The sequence below is a fragment of the Mustela nigripes genome, chromosome 4 (genome assembly GCF_022355385.1).
Source record: "Mustela nigripes isolate SB6536 chromosome 4, MUSNIG.SB6536, whole genome shotgun sequence".
NCBI lineage: Eukaryota > Metazoa > Chordata > Mammalia > Carnivora > Mustelidae > Mustela > Mustela nigripes.
In genome coordinates this window covers 41,234,934-41,255,360 of record NC_081560.1, presented here as the reverse complement: position 1 = coordinate 41,255,360, position 20,427 = coordinate 41,234,934, and the positions used below count along the sequence as shown (strand labels likewise).

The 20,427-nt window shown below is 45.3% G+C and overlaps 1 protein-coding gene across 1 annotated transcript in view; it reads left to right on the top strand.

The window, feature by feature from the left end:
- The window catches only part of EEPD1 (endonuclease/exonuclease/phosphatase family domain containing 1), a 109,122-nt gene that overhangs the window by 76,952 nt on the left and 11,743 nt on the right, over positions 1 to 20,427 (top strand). The window contains exon 4 of the mRNA XM_059396579.1: positions 19,130 to 19,240. Coding sequence (XP_059252562.1) covers positions 19,130 to 19,240 — 111 coding nt within the window. The remainder of the gene's footprint in view (positions 1 to 19,129; positions 19,241 to 20,427) is intronic.

The following is a 20,427-nucleotide window of genomic DNA, read 5'->3' as shown; positions in this document are numbered from 1 at the left end:
ATGAATAGCTTCAAGAATTTCAACATGAAGTCTACTTAAAAATACCTTCAAAAAATAGCACTCTGTCTTCATTTAAAAATATCAGAATGAGATTCTTCAGCTCCCTTGGTTTATTTTTTTCTCCCGTGCCCCGGTCCTTCGGGTACTTTGAGCCTAATTCAAATACCATCTTAAATGGTCAGTATTCATGTGCCTGTTATTTTTTTTCTTTTTTTAAGTGGGTTGAGCCAGATCAGTGTCTAAGCATGGTTAAACTCATTGTAACCATGTTTCTGGCCAAATCCCTTCCAGCAGGCAGCTTGTTACCTTCCTGAAGGGTCCAGGAAGCAGAAGTGGAGACCCCTATTGTCAGACTCCCCCTGTTGGCTGTGTGGAGTCTGGCTCAGGTGCACGCTGGGCGGCCACAGCCACCCCCTCACCAGCTCTGCTTTACAAACTGCGCACTTGTACCCCACCCCTGTTCTGGAAAGGGCTCTTGGCTGGGGTCCCCCCCCACATACACCTCCGCCCCAGCCCCTCAGCTGCCAGAAAATGGAACATCTTGGTGAATTATGGGCCGGGCCTCACAGTTCATTTAAAAAAAAAAAAAATGTATTTTCTCTTTATTCTTTAAGAATCACCAAGATACCAGGTAATTTTAGGGTCTCCCACCACCTTTCTTTCTTTATGAAAAGCTTTTATTTGAAGTGAGCAAAAAGTAGAATTCCAAAAGGGCTCTTAAATCCCCTTTAGCGTCCTTAGCTATTAAAGAGACGTAAATTAAGCAAAAAAACACTTTTAAATTTATTACATTAGCAAAATTTTTTAAGGAACAGTATAGAATGTTCACGTGGGGATAGAGCCGGGGGGTCCCCATTCATTGCTGGGTGGGGCTGGTGATGAGGTGCCGTCTTCCCATAAGTTCCTGGGTAACATGTTTTATCAGCCTTCAAGATGCCCCTATGCTTTGGCCAGCGATCCTATTCCTGGACTCACATCTTAAGGAAATGATCCATAAAAGCAGAAAATAATAAGCCTGTCATATCATGCTTTATAATTACAATAATGAATGGCAGTTCAGTGCTCTGGGGGAAGGGAGGGGTTAAACAGTCTGTGGTAGCAGTCCCCAAACCTGAAATGTGTGGCTACTTGTCCTACTTTCCTCTTTGGTCCTGTCCTATTTCTCTTCTTTCTTGCACTTGGAGTTTCCTGTACCCTGCACAATCAGCCTTCATCCCTCCTCAGCGATCCTGAACCCTTCAGAGCCTGACCCCTGCCCGTTCATCTACTACTACATCATGGATTACCCTAGCCAGCTTCCCACCCAGAGCATTTTTATTTAGGCTTTTTTATTTTTTTAATTAAAAAACTGTGAACTGATTTTAAATAGAACTTTAAAATTTTATAAGCAGTTATACATGTTTGATAATTTCTGTGTAACTTTGTTTTTGTAATGGATACATAATGATTTTATGTTAAATATTTTGTAACAGTTTGAAGCCATTTAGATACAATGCTAGGAATCTGGGAGTGGGAAAAGAAAAGAAATCATATCTGAGGCTTGTCTTGTCTAGGTGAGTCTGAACCCCCTGCCATATTGTACCTGTGATGGGTTGTCCCTGGGGCTGTTTTTGGTGATGGTTCCCTTACTTTGCCTTCATACCCTAAATTCATTACTTCTTCATCTCCTAATTGATTCTGTATGTATAGAGGAAAAAAGGAGAAATCTCATATCCACGTGAATTACAGGTTCAGGCAGAGGCCCACCCAAGGCCTATTCCAAGAGCAGAAAGATAATTTGATTCAGGACTTCAAAGTGGAGGAGTCCTTGAAAAATCACTGCTCTCTGTTTGGCTAAGAATTGTATTATCAGCCACAAGATAGAGAGTGACTGGCTTCTCCTAGTGGCTTAGAAATGATGGGCCGGTCTTGTGCATTTGTCTAGTCCATAATTTAAACATACTGTGTCCATGTTAATATTTTTCCTGTGCTGAGTCTTGGCTTGAGATGCCTTCTTTCCTCTTCAAGAGGGCATCTGGGGGCCCCAGTTCTAGAAATGGCAATGTAGCTTGTATCAGTATAGCCTTCCCTCAAACAACAACGATCAACTCTGCTTAAAATGCAAAAAGCATTTTAAAACTTGAAATTTCAAAAATTTCAGTAAAATTTTTTTCAAAAAAATTTTAAAAAATTTAAATTTCAAAAAATTTTCAATAAAATTTCAAAAATTTGAAAGCACCAGGAGCTACCCAAATCAGGCAGACAGGGGAGAGCCATCAACCCTGGAAAGAAGGAACCAGCCCCGAGTGAGATCCACATCTGTTTGGCTTTCCCCCTGATCACCTTGACTGGCTTGTGTGCTCAGCTAGAGTTCAGGCAGGAGATCTTTGGGGGGATATCATGAGTCTTCTTTTTCTTTTTTCTTGGTCACTCTAGCTAAAGGTTTCTCTTTTTTCGTTGGATTTTTCAAAGACCTTTTGAGTTTATTTATTGTCTCTGTTATTTTCTTTTATTCTACTCATTTCTGCTCTGATCTTTGTATCTTTCATTCTCTTTGCTTTGGGTTTAGTTTAATCTTTTCCCCCCACCGGTGTCTTCAAGTGGAAGTTTGGGCTATTGTTTTGAGATCTTTCTTCTTTACTAAGATAAGCATCTACAGCTATAAGTGTTCTTCTAAGCACTGCTTAGATGACCCCCATAAGTTTTGGCATGTTGCATCTTCATTTTCATTTATCTCAAAATGTTTTTAGTTTCTCTTGAGATTTCTTCTTCTTTCTTCCCATTGGGAATTCACAAGTGTATTGTTTAATTTCCACTTAATTCTGGATTTCCCAAAATTCTTTCTGTTATGGACTTCTAATTTTTTTCCATTCCACAGTGATCAGAGAACATGCTTTACTTAACTTCAGTCCTTTTAAACTTATCAAAGCTTGTTTTATGACCTAGAATATGATCGATTCTGGGGAATATTCCATGTACACTTGAGAAGAAAGTGTATTCTTCTGTCGTTTGGCTGAGTGTTCTATAAATGTTTATAGGTCTGTTTGGTTCATATTGTTGCTTAAGTCTTTTATTTTCTGTTAATTATTCATTTAATTGCTTAACCATTATTGAAAGTGGGGTATTGAAGTCCCTAAATATTGTTCCTTCCTTCGGTCCTGTCTGATTTTTTTCTCATGTATTTTGGGACTCTGTTATTTGGTGCATATAAATTTATAATAGTTATGTCTTTCTGATAAAACCCTTTTATTATTATAAAATGTCCTTCTTTATCTCTAGTAACAGCTTTAATTTTAAAGTCTATTTTTGTAATATTAGTTTAGGCATTCCAGCTTGCTTATGGTTACTGTTTGCATGATGTGTCCTTTTTATCTTTTTACTTTCAACCTACTTGTATCATTTAATCTTAAGTGCTATGTCCTGTATGCAGCATGTGGTTGGATATTGTTTTTTACCCAATTTGACAGTCTCTGCCTTTTGATAGGGTTATTTAATCCATTCACATTTAATGATATTATTGATATGGTTGAGTTTACAGCTCCCAAAGTTTTACTTTTTGCTTTCTGTATCTTATATCTTCCTTTTTTCCTCTTTCACTGTTTTCTTTTGCATTAAGTGAGTATTTTCTAAGATAGCATTTTAATTTCCAAAATGATTTTTTTCACTCTGCTTTTTGAGTTATTTTCTTCATAGTCGCTGTTGAGTTTACCATATAAATCTTAATGTATCAGATTTATACTAACTTCTTTCAGATCTGTACTAACTTAATTCCAATGAGAGATAAACACATTGCTCCTGTATGGCTGTATTTCCTTTTCCCCTTTTTGAGGTGTTGTTACACATGTTACATCTAACTACTATGCTCCAGACCCAGATATATATATTATACTCATTACTTTATATACTTGTATGTCTTTTGCAGAAGGTGAGGAGAGAAGAAAGGAGAACAAGTAGCTATTTATACCATTAGCTACATTTACCTTCTTATTTACCATTTGTTTCACTTCATTTGTTCCTGTGGATTCACATTACCATTTGGCATCATTTTCTTATTGGCATCCATTATATGTATATACAAATGGATGGATGGATGAGTGTGTAGGTGGTTGGATGAATGGATAGATGGATGGAAACATGGAAACATACATACTACATACATACATGCACAGCTGGCAGGTAGACAAATAGAATATTTATATTTATATATAAATATATAATATATAAATGTAATATAACATAATATAATATAAATATAAATATATTATATATTATATATAAATATAATATTTATATATTATATATATATAATATATATAATATAAAAATATATTTACCGCTATGAGTCATGGTCACAAATGTTTGAAAACTGCTGTCCTGCACTATTGGTTGGCTTGGGGAGAGGAAGAAGCTTGCTCTGGCATTTTTTTTTTTAGTACTCAAAAGGCTTGCCCTTGGGTGTATCCTGAGCACTTTCCCCTCTGACCTTGTTTGTCCCTTGACTCTATGTTGCTTCTCAACTGAGAGAAAAGGTGCTCGACTCACCACATTCCCTTCAAAACTGTAATGTAGCCACCGCCTTGTACAAACATTCACATCATCATGGTGACTGGAGTTACATGCAACTTCCTGTCGTATTTGGTCCACCCTCAAATGCCTCTGTTATCAGGAAATGCTAACAATGAGTTAGTGCTGAGAGAACTTTCAATTCACTTTTTTAGAGAATTCTGAGACGTTTCACGAATGATTCATTCATTCATTTCTTGAGAGCATGACTTTGTACTTAGCAAGTGTGGGTTGCTTTGTCATTTTAAATAAAACAGAAGGGCAGGTAGGTAAAACTGTTTTGCTTAGTTGCTAAAAACATTTATGCTGGGTGTTTTCAGTGGGTAAAATTATCCTGATTGAGCTGGTCACTAGGGCTTGCTTTGTCAGAATTAATTCAATGGAAAAATCTATCAAATTATTAACTAGCCATTTAGAATGAGTAATTCCTACAGCTGATAAAATATTTTTTTATTAACCTTCAGGAGGCACTGAAAAGGTGAGCTTGGGCCTTAACAAGATTCCAAACTTCTGGGAAAGCATTCAACCTGCTTTCAGAGATTTTGATCCATCTTGGTAGAATTTCAGAAAAGTGTACTGACATCCCTTATGAACACAGTCCAAGACTCCTTTCTAGATCCTAGACTTGGTTTCTCTTCCACATTCTGACTGTGCTGCCCGGCACTCCTTGCCTCACCCCCAAAATTCCCACCTAACTCTCATCCATGAGATGTGGTCCCATTTTCACAGGCAGAATTAATTAGGTTGGAAGAAGACAGCCAGAGAAAACAAAGCAGCTCCCCATATATGAATTATTCTAAAATTGCCTGCCCTCCTAGGTATCTGTCAGTGACTTCCTATACCAGTAGCCAGTCCAGAGATTTATTTAAGTGGCTTTGTAGACTCATTACTGAGACAAAGAGCACCTTCCTGATGTGTCCAGCCGTCAGTAGCCACAGGAATCAGAAGTGCCCAGGGCTAAAGCAGGATCCCCAGCATCTATAAGCCAAAGAGCTGAACTTGGAAGGGGAGGTGACAAGCTCTGGTTTTTGGCCTGAATTTCCAGCATTTACCCCAGCTCTGGAGATGGGGGTAGGAGCAGTGGATATGGATTAAAGCCTTTTTGGCCTTAATTACAAAATTATGAGACTGTAGTTTTATATTACTGTGAATCTTTGCTGTCCAGCAAGACTTGTCTTCCCGTCATCTCTTCACCTGGCTGAAACTTCTAGTTGAAGAATAAGTTGCTACATATCAATTTTTCATTTTATCTCTAAATTACCCAGACATCCCTGTATATGCGTTTCATCAGTGGGGCTCTATTTGTGAATAAAAGGAGAAGAAGTACAAGTATTTTCAGGCTTCATTTCAGGATGTGGCAGGGACTTTTTTGATATTGTTTTTGGTGTTTATTTAGCAACAGCAATTAATTTGCTTTTATTTATGAAGAAAATGCAACGTGTGTGTGTACACAGACTGGCACGTCTTCCTGCACAAAGTTCAAGCCATTTGATCCCTATTTATGCAATGGCTAGAGAAGTGAGATTTCTAGAAAACTTGAAAGCAGAGAGAAAAATTAAAGCATAGAAAAGGATTATTTGGTCTCCGTAGTTGAATTTTTTTTTCCGTCCTTCATTTATAGTGTTACCAGATAACCCTTCTAAGATGCAGGAGGGATCATGCAACACCTCTCTTGGTTCTTGCATCAGCAGGAAGCTGAAGGGCATAGTGGGGTCACATAGACGGGGATTAGGGTCCTGGCTTAGCCCCTTGCCCTCTGGGCCATCTTATCCCCTCCAGGCCACACTCTTCATTGTTCCAACCACGGCGTGAGTCTCATCAAGCCACGTGTGCAAAGAGCCAGCCGTCATGTTTGGCTTGCAGTGAGCTGCTTTGGTTGCAGCTCATGAATGTGGACGTCTTTTGGTGCCCTGCAGGACACTGTTCTGGCGTCCCTGGTTTGGTCCTTGCCTGGTAGGCCACTGGATTTGTGTACCACTTCTCTCCGCCCTGTTTGCTTTTACTCCACCCACTCCCAGGCATTTGAAAAGAGCTGGAGAGCCTATCAAGCTAACCTCAGGTAGCTGGGCTCTATTTTTTTTTTTTTTTAAAGATTTTATTATTTATTTGACAGAGAGAGATCACAAATAGGCAGAGAGGCAGGCAGAGAGTGAGAGAGAGGAGGAAGCAGGCTCCCTGCTGAGCAGAGAGCCCAACACGGGACTCGATCCCAGGACCCTGAGATCATGACCCGAGCCGAAGGCAGCGGCTCAACCCACTGAGCCACCCAGGCGCCCCAGTAGCTAGGCTCTTTTTAGTGCCTCTGGCCAAAAGTGTAACAGGAGGGGAGGTTGACTAAAAGATAGTTCAGGGACTTGGCTTTCCATTTTTCCCATTAGCACAGAAAACTGAGAAGTGATGAGCCTCAGGACATTCTCCAAAATGAGGATGCTGTTTCACGAACCGCAGCCTAGAGTTCTTGCTGCCAGAAATGGCCTGCGGTGTGACAAATCGCCCGTCTCTCCATCCCTTGCTGCCCATGCAGAAAAGAACAATCAAATATATGGGGTTTGCCCTGAAATAATTTAGGAAATATGAAGGCTTGAAAGTGTAGGATTTGGCATAATGCAAATCAAAATAAAGTAAGTCATGAATCAGTAATACTTTCACCCACAGCTTCGAAGTCTTTATTTTTATGATTATCGCTGCTGAGGATGGCAGCTTGCATAAACGCTGTTTAGAATAGCTGAAGGCTGGCGTTTTATAAGAAAAATGGCTACCAGAGCAATTTCCCTGAGGGTCCATAAGAACTAATTTTGTTTAATGTGACGGTTCCTAAATAACTCTGGCTTCTTCACAGGAACACACAGGGAAGGTCTGGGAGCTTTGCAGCCGAGACTGAGTCTAGGAGTGAACGAGTTGTCAGTCATTAGGGACTGAGAAAAATCTATCTCTGGGGCTAAAAAGGTGTAGGTGTTCTCGTAGGAGGATAGGGATGAGGAGCTAATGTAAACCGTGGCTTTGTTCTGCTTCTTTTTGGATTGTTTTCTTTGGATTTAAGTACCTAAATAATGGTCTCCGACTTTCTTGTCTTGGCTTTTTCGCTCCTCCCATCTTCCCTTTCCCTGTCCCCACCCTTTCTGTTGCCGTATCTGAAACCTCAGAAGTAAAAAATACTCTTGTTAATCAATTGTACTGTAGGATGGTTTTGGGGGGTCTAGAGACACTCTTTTCCTGATCTGTACCCATCTTTCCTAATCTTTGAGCCTGTTCCCCTGAAAATATCAAAAAGGGAAGGAGATTCTAGAAAGGAAGAGCCATCGTTGGCTACACCAGCATGGCTTGTCTTAGGAAATGTGATTGTTACCTTACAAGCTTGGGACAGATGCCTTTTGCTTCTAAGTGAAACGTTGTAACATGTCTGGATCACATTTGCTATCGAAATTTTGGTTCAGCATTTCATCAGGAAGGGACGAATGAAATCTGTGCTGCCAGCCTCATCACTGATATGTCTCTGAGGTGACGTGAAAATATTAGGATCTGTGAAATGGCATCTTCAGAGCAAACCATGGTGTGACCATCCGAGTGTCTCTGCTCCAACGTGGGGTGCTTCACTCTGCCCCTAAGCTTTCCTACTCTCTCCTAAAATAGCCACAAAATCCTCCAAAACTCATTGCTATTTTCAGACCAGCTTCCACTTGGAATAATTAGTTTCAATCATTACTCACATATTTAATGCCTAATTTGGGACAAAGTATTTATTTTATTTGCCCTAAAACGGTCTTTTTTGAGCTTCGGAGAGCCTCTATTCCATGAATTACCGAGTGCTATGCTCCTCTTCTAGGTGACCCGTAATGTGCCAAGAACCCTGGAGTCACCCCCATTGCAAGGTGGCCTCCCCAGGTCTGGCACTGAGCCCTGATCCTTGCCAGGCAAAGGGCTCTGGGATGGCCCTCACCCTGGTTCGCTCCTGGTGTTTGTGGTCGAACAGAGTGATGTCTCTGCTTTACTTTCAACAGCCAATCCATTGTCCAAGGCACTGTCATTATTATCTACATAAAATTCACATCCCAAAGAATTAACCAGTTCAGAGCTCACGAGGAAGCATGTCATCTGGTGGCATTTAGCATGTCCACAGTGTCAGGCAGCCATCAACTCTGTCTTGTTCTAAGACATTTTGATCTTCAAAAAAGAAACCCAGTACCCCATTACAAGTCACTCCTCCCTCTCCCTTCCCCTGGCCCCTGGCAACTGCTAGTCTGCTTTCTGTCTCTGTGGATTTGCCTATTCTGGGCATTGCATATAAATGGAATCATACAACATGAGGACCTTTGTGTCTGGCCTTTTCACTCAGTATAATATTTTTGAGGTTCATCCCTGGCAGACAGGGATTAAATGTCATGCCTTGTTGGGGGTCACTACCATTGCATTCTGTGGATGTAGCACACTTGGTGTATCATTCATTGCTTGATGGACATGTGGGTGCTTTTTATCTTCGAGCTGTTGTGAAGGGTGCTGCTGTGAACATTCCCATCCTAGTACTGATTTGAGTACCTGTTTTCATTTCTTGGGAGCCAGGTTATGCTTGTTTCATGATTATCTCCCAAACTTGTCCACTGCTCTCCCTTTAGTCAACCACCCTCATATCTTACTGCGCTACCTAACTGATCTGGCCCTTCTCCAGCCTGCATTCTACACTGCAGCTCAAAGGCCTTTTAAAAATGCAGATCTGTTATTCATGTCCTTCATTGATTTTAGGATTGCTCTTAAGGAACAGAGTCCTTGCAGGTCAGGCAGGGTTCTGCAAGCCAGGCCTTGGACATTCCTTTAAGCTCATTTCGCCATTCTGCACCTCACCACCAGTGCTGTAGCCACAGTGACCTTTCTGTCCTACAAATCCTCCATGTCTGTCCCACCTCAGGCCCTTTGCATATGCTGTTCCACTGCCCTGGTTACTCTCCTCTCCTCTTTGCGCAATTAACTCTGTCTCATCCTTAAACATGACCACACTTAACATTACAGCTTTAAGGCACTAGAGTGGGGTAGACATTCCATGGCATTGTGGCCTGGCAGGACACCTGAGGGTCCTCACAGATAGATGGACAGCAGGACAAATTCTCTAAAGAGAAATTTTATTAAAAAAACAAAGCTAGGGGCGTCTGGGTGGCTCAGTGGGTTAAAGCCTCTGCCTTTGGCTTGGCGGTCATGATCTGAGGGTCTTGGGATCGAGCCCCGCATTGGGCTCTCTGCTCGATGGGGAGTCTGCTTCACCCTGCCTCTCTGCCTACTTGTGATCTCTCTCTGTGTCAAATCGGCTCAGGTCATGATCCCAGGGTCCTGGGATCGAGCCCCACATCGGGCTCTGTGCTCTGCAGGGAGCCTGCTTCCTCCTCTCTTTCTCTCTGCCTGCCTCTCTGCTTACTTGGAATCTCTGTCTGTCAAATAAATAAATAAAATCTTTTTTTTTTTTTTTAAACAAACAACAAAGCTAAAGGGAAAAAATAAAGGTGAAATTTATTTATCTGTAGGTGAAAGAAACTGAACTATTTTTGAAGATTCCTATCTCTTATATCAAGAAGTTAAAAAAAGCAAGTGTCACTTCCTCTCTGATTGTACATTCCTGGGGCTTAAGCTTAATGTCTGTGGTCATTCACACTCTAGGCCCTGTGCTGCCGTCTATTTATCACCAGTATGTATATTTAAATAAGCAAAGACCTCCTGATTTATTTTCAGAGCTGAAGATGTTATCATTGTAAACACTAACTTACTGAGGATTTTTATTTAAACCAGTGGATGAAATCACTTTGAGCAAGTGAGGGTAGAACTGGTCTTACGGCTACCTCGTTAGGTGGTTTTAGGATGTTTATAGTGAAACAAAATGAGCCTCAAAAGAGCAGAAATCTCTTCCAACCAAAGAAACCTCCAGCACCGTAGGATGGCACGCCACATCACAAGTATAATAGCATGTGAGACGTCCCACGGAGGGGATTTAGAAAGGTTTCTAATAGCATGGCACAGTATATAGCTTCCCACAGTAAGTGGGAAGAACAGAACACAGAGCCGCATGTGTCTGTAGGAACAGACAGACGTATTGACGAAATCCATAGGAAACAGCCTGCAAGGAAATCCACAAAAGGTTAGCGGTGCTCACCGTCGCATGGTAGCCTTGTGTGGTTCTCTGCTTTACAGGTTCTCCTATAATGAGCTTGTGTTCCTTTATATCCTGACATAAGCCTCGATTTAGAGAAGAGAAAAAACCCCACCACAAAACTATCACAGTCTTCACATCCAAAGACCTTTGGAGAAGGAAAAAAAAAAAAAAAAACAAAAAACCTTTGGAAGCAGCCCTGGAGGGCAGCAGTGAGCGCTGATGAGGACAGTGGGGAGGGCAGGGCGAGGGTGGGTCCCTCCCTTCCCAACCCAGCTTCCACCTCCAGGAATCCTCCCCCTACCCCGTTCTCCATCTTACCATTCCCCCTGCAGAAAAATGTCTCAACGGCCCTTGAAAAGCATCCCCCCCCCCCACTTCTGCATATTTTTAACCATCTTGTTCAGGAAACAAGTGATAAGTAACTTTTGGGAGCACAGAGGAGAGGCTACCAGACCCGCAGCGTTCTGCTGACAGGAGTGCATGTGGGCGTCCCTTCGCCTGACTCTGTAAAAGCAGCTAATGATTAGCTGGTTGTGGAGGCTGAGGAAACGTCTCTTTGTTTGCTCTTTATCCTCCTCGGCATGATAAGAACGTTTAAACAAGGATGAACAGTCACCCAGAATTCCGCTCGGGCCCCCACGGAAAGCGCCTGTTCTTGGAGCTGATGTGGAAGCGCCCCTCCCCCGCCGCACCGCTCCTGGGGAACAAGAGGGCTATAAGGCCATGGCCGCCCTCCACGGGTGATGGAGGATGGGGTCCGAGCTTTAGAGCAGGGGCTGCCTTACGAAGCCCTGAGTGCTTGAGGTAAGTTACAGAACCAGCTCGTCTTGCCAGACCCCGGTGCCCACCAGCAGGAAGTCTGACACGCGGAACTTTCCAGAACTGCTGTGTCCCCACGTCCCCGGGCCCCCTGGGGCAGTGACGATGAGCTCCAGCAGCACTGTGGAGACTGCGCAGGGTCTAGTCCCGGAGAAGCCAAATCCTGGGGTCTGGGGGACACACACCCCCCCCCCCCCACCCCTCCACCCACAGGTTTGGGTTTTCTCAACTTTTCCTTGTCTGTGCCTTTCGGCCTTTGAGCTGCCCATGCCTGGGTTCTTGCCTCACTGGGCCCGCTTGCTGGCAGTGAGTGACCTTGCCGTGTTTCTTTTCCGTCGCCGCTTTCCTCGTGGGTCACAGGAGAGTATTATTACCTGCCTTCCAGCGTTGTCATTAGGATTAAATGTGATAATCTGTGAAAAGTACTTGCCAAATAATTGGCACTTAATAAATGTTGGTTCTCTGCCCTCCCCAATCCTTCCCTCTGGGTCTGTTTTTTATACAGGATTCAGAAGCTGACCTGCTTGTAGATTATTGGCCACCTGTGTTTCCTACTGTTGTTGGATGTAGCCAAACCTAACCTATTAGAATGACTACCTATTAAAACTATGCTCTTAGTCGGGGCAGTTTAGTGAGGGGTCTTTGAGGGGGGCTTAGGGGATGTGAAGGGAAGCTGATGCCATTTTGGGAAGAGGGGAATCCACTCTCCCTGTTCCGGTGCGGCGGGGAAGCCTATGGAAAGTTCACCCAATGTCCTGTCAATGCAGGCAGCTTTTTCGCAGAGTTCATGCAGGGATTATCCCAGAGAAAGAGGGAGAAAGTTCTAGTCTTTGTGAGAATCTTGTACTCCCGCTCCCATCTTTACACTGACCTCACCCGTCCCCCCTCCACCCTTCCCTCACCTTCCTCCCAGGGTTCTAGAATCATACAGTTTTGGAGCCCGAAATGTCTTTGGGCTGGGTCATCTCCTCTCATCCCAGAACTTTATAGGTGGGGAGACCAAGACCAGGGTCCCAGAGTTCCTCCTCTTCTTCCAGCCCAGGAAGGGGGCCCTGAGGAAACTTGCAAAAGTAGGAGGAAACAAGCCCAGTTCTTTCTTTCAATAATGGAAAACTGTAGTTGCTCAGTGAGCCCCCAGGAGCAGAGAGAATGACCTGCTTCTCTCCCTCCGCGGACTCGTGGCCTTCTAGGAAAGGACATGATAGGCAGTGTTGTAGCTGTATTTAGAGAGGGGCTCTGTGCCCTGGAGTCCTCCCCGCCTCCAACATCGCTCTCTGTCCCACATTGCACCCGGATATGTACCTGTGTTTGCACTGCCCTAAGACAGGGCTTCTTTCTTCTATAATGGTCCTGGCTCTGTGGAATAAGCCAATGAGAAAACTTTTTTCTTCTGGGCAGACTGAGACAGAAAGAGGATTTAAAGACTTTTTGCTTTTGCTTTATGTCCTGTTGCATGCTGTGTGTGAGCCCCTGCTCTGCAGAGAGGCATGCCAGGGGCCAGTCAGATCTCGAAGAACCATGAAGGCACTTAGCTCCTAGTTCAACCAAGCGGTGGAACTGAGGACACTGCTGCCCCCATAGGCCTTTAAAACATCAACATCTTAAGGTCTAAGTATCCCAGGAAAACTTTCTAATAGACTTGTTATACTTAGAAGGCCAAACAGAGTTTGGTAATTCATAGGTAATTTGCTTTTGCATTGGTGTTTTCACTTAGAGTAGACTGACATTTTTTAATGACCTTAACCAATCCTTGGTTTCACTTTAAATGTGATCCTTCACCAATACCAGTAGATGTACTGGCTTCTATTATTGTCCCTAACATTTCTACCCTTGAAGATCCTGGCAAATAATAAGCCTTGTTTACTATTAGCCTTACAAAAATGTCTCTGTCCTTTGCTCCAGTTTCTATAGTATTCAAATGAAAGTTCAGTCTCTTGACCTCACACAGTCTAAAACAGGGACATTTGTATTTGATGATGGCAATGTATCTCTTTAAAGGAGAGCTTACCTGTGCTGTTTTATCCATCGTATGCTGCGTTTTCAATGGCCCGCTGCTGAGTGCAGGGAAAATGGGAAAATCATGTCAAGGAGAAGTGACCTCCACACTCTGAAAAGCAAACAAAACAAGGAACTCAAGGCAAAGCAAGTTTATCTGGAAATTTGACCCAGAGGGTTCTGAGTGAAAACACCCTTTCCCCACCATCCCGGAAGCAGGATCAGGGTGGCCGTTTAGAGCTGGCCTTCGAAATGCCTGCCAGCACTCCTGATATTTCATCTTGGGCTAACTGGGTGGTCCCAACTACAACACATCTTTATGCCTAGCTCACAGAACCACAGGTTTCCTTCTGACATAACCGGACAGGGACAATGCAGGGCTGGACAGGCCACCGAGTGACGCTGGAATGCCTTTCCTATTCGTGTTTCTCACTCAGGACCAGATAAGTGAGGATGGGGAGGGAATAGAAGGAAAGAAAAAAAGAAGTCTGGAGGTCTACAAACAAAACACAGTTGGTCTCAAGGCTGGGAACCTTTCTGTCACTGTGGAGATGAGCGGGCAAGAGATGGTCCAGGGCAGACCCAAGCCGCGGCACATCTAAAACAGGGCTGAAGGACTCTTTTCTTTTAGGACTTGACGTACCTAAATGCCAGTGCCTCGGGCGTCGTGTAGATTGGAGTTATCTGTCTGACGTTGAGGCCCCCTGTTGCCGAGCCAAAGGATAGGGTGGGTGTGGAGTTGATGATCAAGTGCACTGCCGACTGGACCTGCTGGTTATGGGGCGGGGGCTACAGAATGGTGATATCACCCCATCTGGTTTGCGGTTAGAAAACAAGTCCAGCCCATGGTCATTCTTGTGACTTATCCTGGGAGAGAGAAGCGGTCCCTGGGATGCTCGGGAGATAGCCCTTTGATTCATTCATTCTTTGGGCCGGTATCTACTGCTTGCCTTCCTGCACCTTGCCGCGGGTGGGCTCCCTTCATGTTATCTCCCAGGATCATCTGACAAGAGCCACAGTCAGAGGCTTTCCGAGTGTGCGGGGACAGCCAACATGCTATGCTTGTTTTGAAGAGTCAAAACCGTCTTTCTAGACCACAGGTATGAAAAATATGAAGGCTGAGTTCAAAATCAGCAATTGTCGAGCCTTGTCTGAGCTTCTGAAACTTTTTTTTAAAGATTTTATTTATTTATTTGACAGAGACAGCCAGAGGGGGAACACAAGCAGGGGAACTGGGAGAGGGAGAAGCAGGCTTCCTGCTGAGCTGAGCAGGGAGCCCGATGTGAGGGTCGATCCCAGGACCCTGGGATCATGACGTGAGCCGAAGGCAGATGTTTAAGGACTGAGCCATTCAGGTGGCTCGAACTTTAGAATTGCTCAGGGGAACTCATGAGAACTGCCCAGACTGGCCCTAACCTCAGTGATTCTGAGTCGGCAAAGAATGAGGTTCGCAAACCTGTGGTTTTAAAAACAGGAACCAGTGTGATTTTGATGGAGACGGGATAGGCTGAACCCCAGAATTTTAGAAACACATTTGAGAGGGCTTGTTTCGGGTTATGCAGGTCAGTTACCTGGGAGAATTCTTCCCCAGCATACACATCTCCCCATTTCCACCCTTTCTGGCCTGGTGAGCCTCTTTTACTTAGGAGAGTATTATCTCTGCCTTCTGCTCTGTGGGCAAAGCAGAAAATTTGAGAACCAACTGTTCTACATAAAACAGTTTCAGGCAGAGTTCAGATAGAGGGCTCTCAGAGGATGCTTTTGTTTTCCTAAGATATTTTTAGGAGAAAGGATGTAAGGCTTCGGTAAGGTGACCGGCCTCCACTGGGCATCTGTCCTACCCCCACTATTTCACCTGTCCAGCCGGGAGGTAGGGCAGCAGGAGGCAGACCTCAGTTTGGACCATCCCCTCACACTTACCCACTGTGTAATCTCGAATAGAAACTCACATTTCGGTTTAGCATTTCTGTGCTGCCCTTCACTTGGGAGTCATGGGTAGGCTGTCGGCCTCAGGCGGGCCAGTGGTGGGGGGTAATAGGGCTGGGGTATACAAAACAAGAAGGCTCTGAGCAGGCTTCTCACATTTGCCGAACTTGTAAATCACTCCAGGATCCCGTGAAAAGGCCTATTTCAGTGCAGGAGGTCTGAAGTGAGCCTGAGACTTGGCATTTCTAACAGACTCCCAGCTGAGGTCAATGCTGCCCATCCGTGGACCACGCTCCAAGTTGAAAGAATCTTTTTTTTTTTTTTTAATCTTTTTCTCCTCTGAGTAGCAAGAATCTCTAAGGTGCTCCTCAGTTTTGCTCAAACCAGGAGTGCCGTCGACAAAGTTAACAAACTGGCAACTGTTTTTTTAGCCCTAGGAATAGAGGACAGTCCTCCGGCTCAACTGGCACTGATCATGTAGATGGGCAGAGAAGGCTTCCAGCCGTCAACAACTTTTTCCCAGTTCCTTCAACTATGAAGTGTGTCTGATAACATAAGAACTACTGAAGAAGGGGACAGAGAGGGGGCTCGTCTGACTGTGTGGGCTGAGAGAGGTTATCAAGATCAAGGCTTCAGATGTACGAGGGAGAGGTGGCCCTTAAGGTTCAGGAATTACGGTTCCTTAAATCTCTTAGGAGTATAACTGCTAAAGAAAGGCTTTTAGGTAGAAAACGAAAGGAGAATGTCTTTCCAAGAACAGTAGCTTTAAATTGTGTCAGAGTCCCCTGCAGGGTCTGTTAAAATGCAGATCACCTGGCCCCAGCCCAGAGTTTCTAATTCAGTTGGTTGGGGCGGGGCCTGAGAACTTGCCTGTTTAATGAGTTCCCAGCCGAACCTGAGGATCCCACTTTGATTAGCAGACTCGAGGCCCCAAAGGCCATCATCTCGGAGAGTGGGAAGCACGGAGCACCGTGCTACGTCTTCACATTCTAACCTTTCTGATCAGAAGGGCGTTGCCCGGAGCGCAAAATGTTTACATAGAGCCGGTGGCTGGCGTTTGCAGTGTCAACTGGAGCTCCTCGTGTCTTCAGGTGTCGGAAGGTCCTGTGAGGGTTAGGAAACGTGGGATGTGTAGCACCTACATGTAGCTCTTTCCAGCGTGATGGGACCCCCCAAGGACTGGGGCTCTCTAATTTGGCTGGTTGGCTAATCATCTTATGGGACTTTTGAAAAATGGAGCCCCTTCCCCCAGCTGCTTCCTGGGAGATCAGGGAGCAGCCAGATGTGCGGGACTCCCCCCATGGGGAGGGGCGAAGCACCAGCCTGGCATTAGGAGCTGCTCTCCTTTTTAATGATTCTCAGATTCGGCTCTGGTGATCACTCAGCAAGCAAATGATTTCCCAGCAGGAAATCAGACCCTTTATGGAGTGCATTTCCTTGCTGGATCCCTGTAGTCATCGTCGATACATTCCGGCTGCATTTTCCAAAGGGCTTCATTTCCCATCCAAGGATGGCTTCCAGCCAGGACCATCTGGCCAAGGGGACCCATCTGCGATGAAGGCCCCATTAAGAACAGCGCTGGCCACAGCCACTCAGCCCCGATAAAAGCCCCGATGACCAAACCCCAAAGAGAATACCTCTCAGGCAAACTCAGAATCACATTCAAATTGAGGCAATTATTTAGATAAGGAGCTGCAAGGAGACGTGTTTGTCATACCCGGGTTTGAGGTGTGCTGGCCTCCCTGGGGTTCCCTGGTTCACCAGCAGATGCTCAGATGCCCAGAGCATGCCCTGGGCGCCATGCTCTGTGCCAGGTGAGCTTGATAAAGGGGGCTTGGGAACAGTCCCTGCTCTTATGTTACCTGTGGTCAGGAAAAGACAGACACTTAATTGCCTACCTGTCGGCACAGAACCCCGAGAACAGCGTGTCTCTAGAGTAGACCTCCTGTCATACATCCTCCCTTGCCCGGGGAGGGGTGCCCCCTTTTCCCGCCTGAGGCATAAACCAGGTGAGGGCCCTCCCAGGAAGGGCCAGGAACGCAGCGCCGTGCGGTGGAACTGTTTCTGCAGGACTGATGGCTGACAGCTGTTTGCCCCCGCCTCTGCGCTGCGTGCGGGGGTGGGGGGCGGATGCCTCTGAAGTCGGGGCAGGGCAGCCGCCGTGGCTCTCCCACCTTGGCGGGCATCAGAATCACCTGGAGGGCTTGTTAAAAACAGGTCGGTGGGCCTCCCTCGCCATTCTGATCCTGTAGGTCTAGGATGGGGCCAGAGGATTTCTAACAAGTTCCCAGGTAAGGCTGAAGCTTGTGGGCTCCAGGCCACACTTGAAGAACCAGAGGGGTAGCATGTGAGCATGGCCATCACAGCTTCCCCAGGGACAGATGGAGGGAGGCAGGAGCCCATCACAGCTATGCTGCTGACCCAGGTGAGAGAAGATGGGGCTCTGAAACGGGCCACAGCCGTGGGACTAGAGAACAGAGAGAGGGAGCTCAGGACATGTGTGACAGTAGAACAGGTGGGCCAGGCCCAGTGAGGGAGGGGATCCGGGAGGGGAGGGAAGAGTCTGAGTAGCTGCAGGGATGGACATGACAGGACCTGAGATGGGAATGGGACCAGGAGAGGGGGGATGGGCTCGTCTCTTTGTGACCTGCTGGGTTTGTGGTTCGTGGAGACCTTCAGGTGGAAACGTGAAAGGGGCTGTTAAACTGCCCTTCAAGTCTCAGGAGAGAAAGCCGAGCTGCAGACCCAGATGTGGGGGACGAAGGTTTAAGCTAAAGCTGAGGAGTTAAGTAAGACTAGTTAAGGGCAGCTCCTAGAGGAGAGAGTGGTGAGGGCTGGGCAGAGAGAGAAAGAGGGGGCTGGCATTGCTCTGAGTGTAAGAAGCAAGCAGACAGACGGGGTCACCAGGAAGGAGCAGAGCCAGATGTTGGAGCACCTCAAAAACTGACACATTGTGGGGACCCCTCAAAAGAACAATCCTCCCGAGTGTGGGCTGCGTTTGAGGAGAGAGTTGGAGGAACGGATCCCCATGTTTTGAAATAGCTTCTTAACTCCTCATTGTTTCTTGACTCCCCATTGACTTGGCCTGGGCAGTTTTCCTCGGCCTTGGTGACCCAGTGGCTTCACAGGTCCGCCATTTTGGTGGAACAAGCATAAGCAAAAAGAAGCAGACCCTGCGAACACATGTGTGGTGCAGTAGCCATGGTAGGCTTCCTTCTCCGAAGAGCGTCAAAGTGAACAGTATGGTAGTTTGGGGTGAAGCTGGGGGTCCGTTTTTCCACCTCTAAGCAGGCCTCCGGTGAGAAAAGACACTGAATTCCTCTTCCTTCCTCCCTCCCCATTTGATACCCACGTGGACCCCCTCTCACATCCCCCTCTCCCCCTTGAAGACCTTGAAGCCACTGGTTTTACAAGGTTAAAAAGGATTCTGACCGCTAGTTTTGTGCAAGTTGTGCGAGAATACTACAGAAAGAATTGATTTCTATGAACTAAGAGCCCGCCAGGTGATAATTGTATAATTTATAGTTTGCTTTTTTAATTTGTGAGGCTTTTGAGTCCTCTGGGTCTTCACAATCCCTAAGAACACAGAGAAAGTCCGAAAATCTTTAAATAAAGCCGATGAGTCTGGGTCAGGCACTTCCTGGCCCCTCCTGTTGCCACCAGCTATTAGGAGCTTTGGGCAGGAACACACACCGACTTGTTGCTCTGTCTTTGCAGTTCTGTGCGGAGTTAAACCAGCCTATCCTGCCCAACATCCGCAAGTGGAAGGGGCCCCGGGGATGCTGGAAGGCCATTGTTGCTGAGATGCCCTCCACTCAGCTCCAGAAGGTACCCTCCCTCTGCAAAACCTGGATTTTGTCTGCATCTTACTGAAACCTCCTTTTTTCCCTAATCACAGGAATTTGCAAATTTCCTTTGCCAGCATCCTCGAAGCAATTCTGTGTTTCTGCACATTTCTTAGCTCTTTGCCATTCATTTCAAAATGCCCTGGTTCCTGTTTCATGTTTAGATCAGGAATGGACCGCTGCCCAGACGGAAATGGGAGTTTAGGGTGTTGGGAGGAGAGGAGAAATCCTGTCTGGAGCCAACGCTGCAAATGGGGTATTTCTGTCCTTTGTCCTCTTAATCCCGTCTCCACAGTTCCATCCTCTGCCAAGTTTGTGGAGAGCCCATTGTTCATTGAGTGAAAACTTCAGATTTGCTCAATTCATACACAAAGCATTTGCTTTCAGTGGTAGAAATTGCGCGCGTGGAAATGTTCTGTGGACATTTTGAGCAGATTCTCATTTTGAATGTTCTTTTGCTGGCATTTCCCCTGTGGCTGTGGGTAAATTATGGAAGGGGGACCTGTCACTCATACAGGTAGATTCACAGCCGGTTTTCACTCATTTGGAATGTCTGATATTAGTGGGATTTTGATCTTAAAATAGACTTCCAATAGTTCATCATGAGTCAGAAACTGTCAGTACATAGTTTTTCTATAAATGCGCATGTCATATTTTTTTTTCTCTCTAGTATACCTCACATGTTTATAAACACATAGGAATTGTATTTATGTGAGTGACCCCGAGACATGGGGCTTTAAATTACACATACATACTGGATTAAAAGTATGTTAAGGACATTAAGCTCTCATTTGTGGACAATAAGCTCTCTTTTTAAAGCTACTATTTAAAAATGTGATCTAAATCTGATTTCTCTGGGTTTTATGTTTAGGACTATAAATGGTTACTATAGCTGGCAGCCAGTGTCTGTTTCCCCACAGGCTGGAAACTAAGCCAAACTGGGAGGTATCTCGTCTTTACCTCTGTTGCCCATGGCTGTCGCTTCTCAGTCCATATAGAAATAATTCCACCTTGCCTTTTTTTAAGAAAAAAAATAGCATGTTATATGTATGTAGGGTCACAAGGCTCTCCTAGTCCCTCTATTTATCCACTGAGAAATTGTTAGAAATGTTCCCACGTGCCAGGCACTGTGCCACATGCCAGATACACATCAGTGAGAAGCGCAGCCCC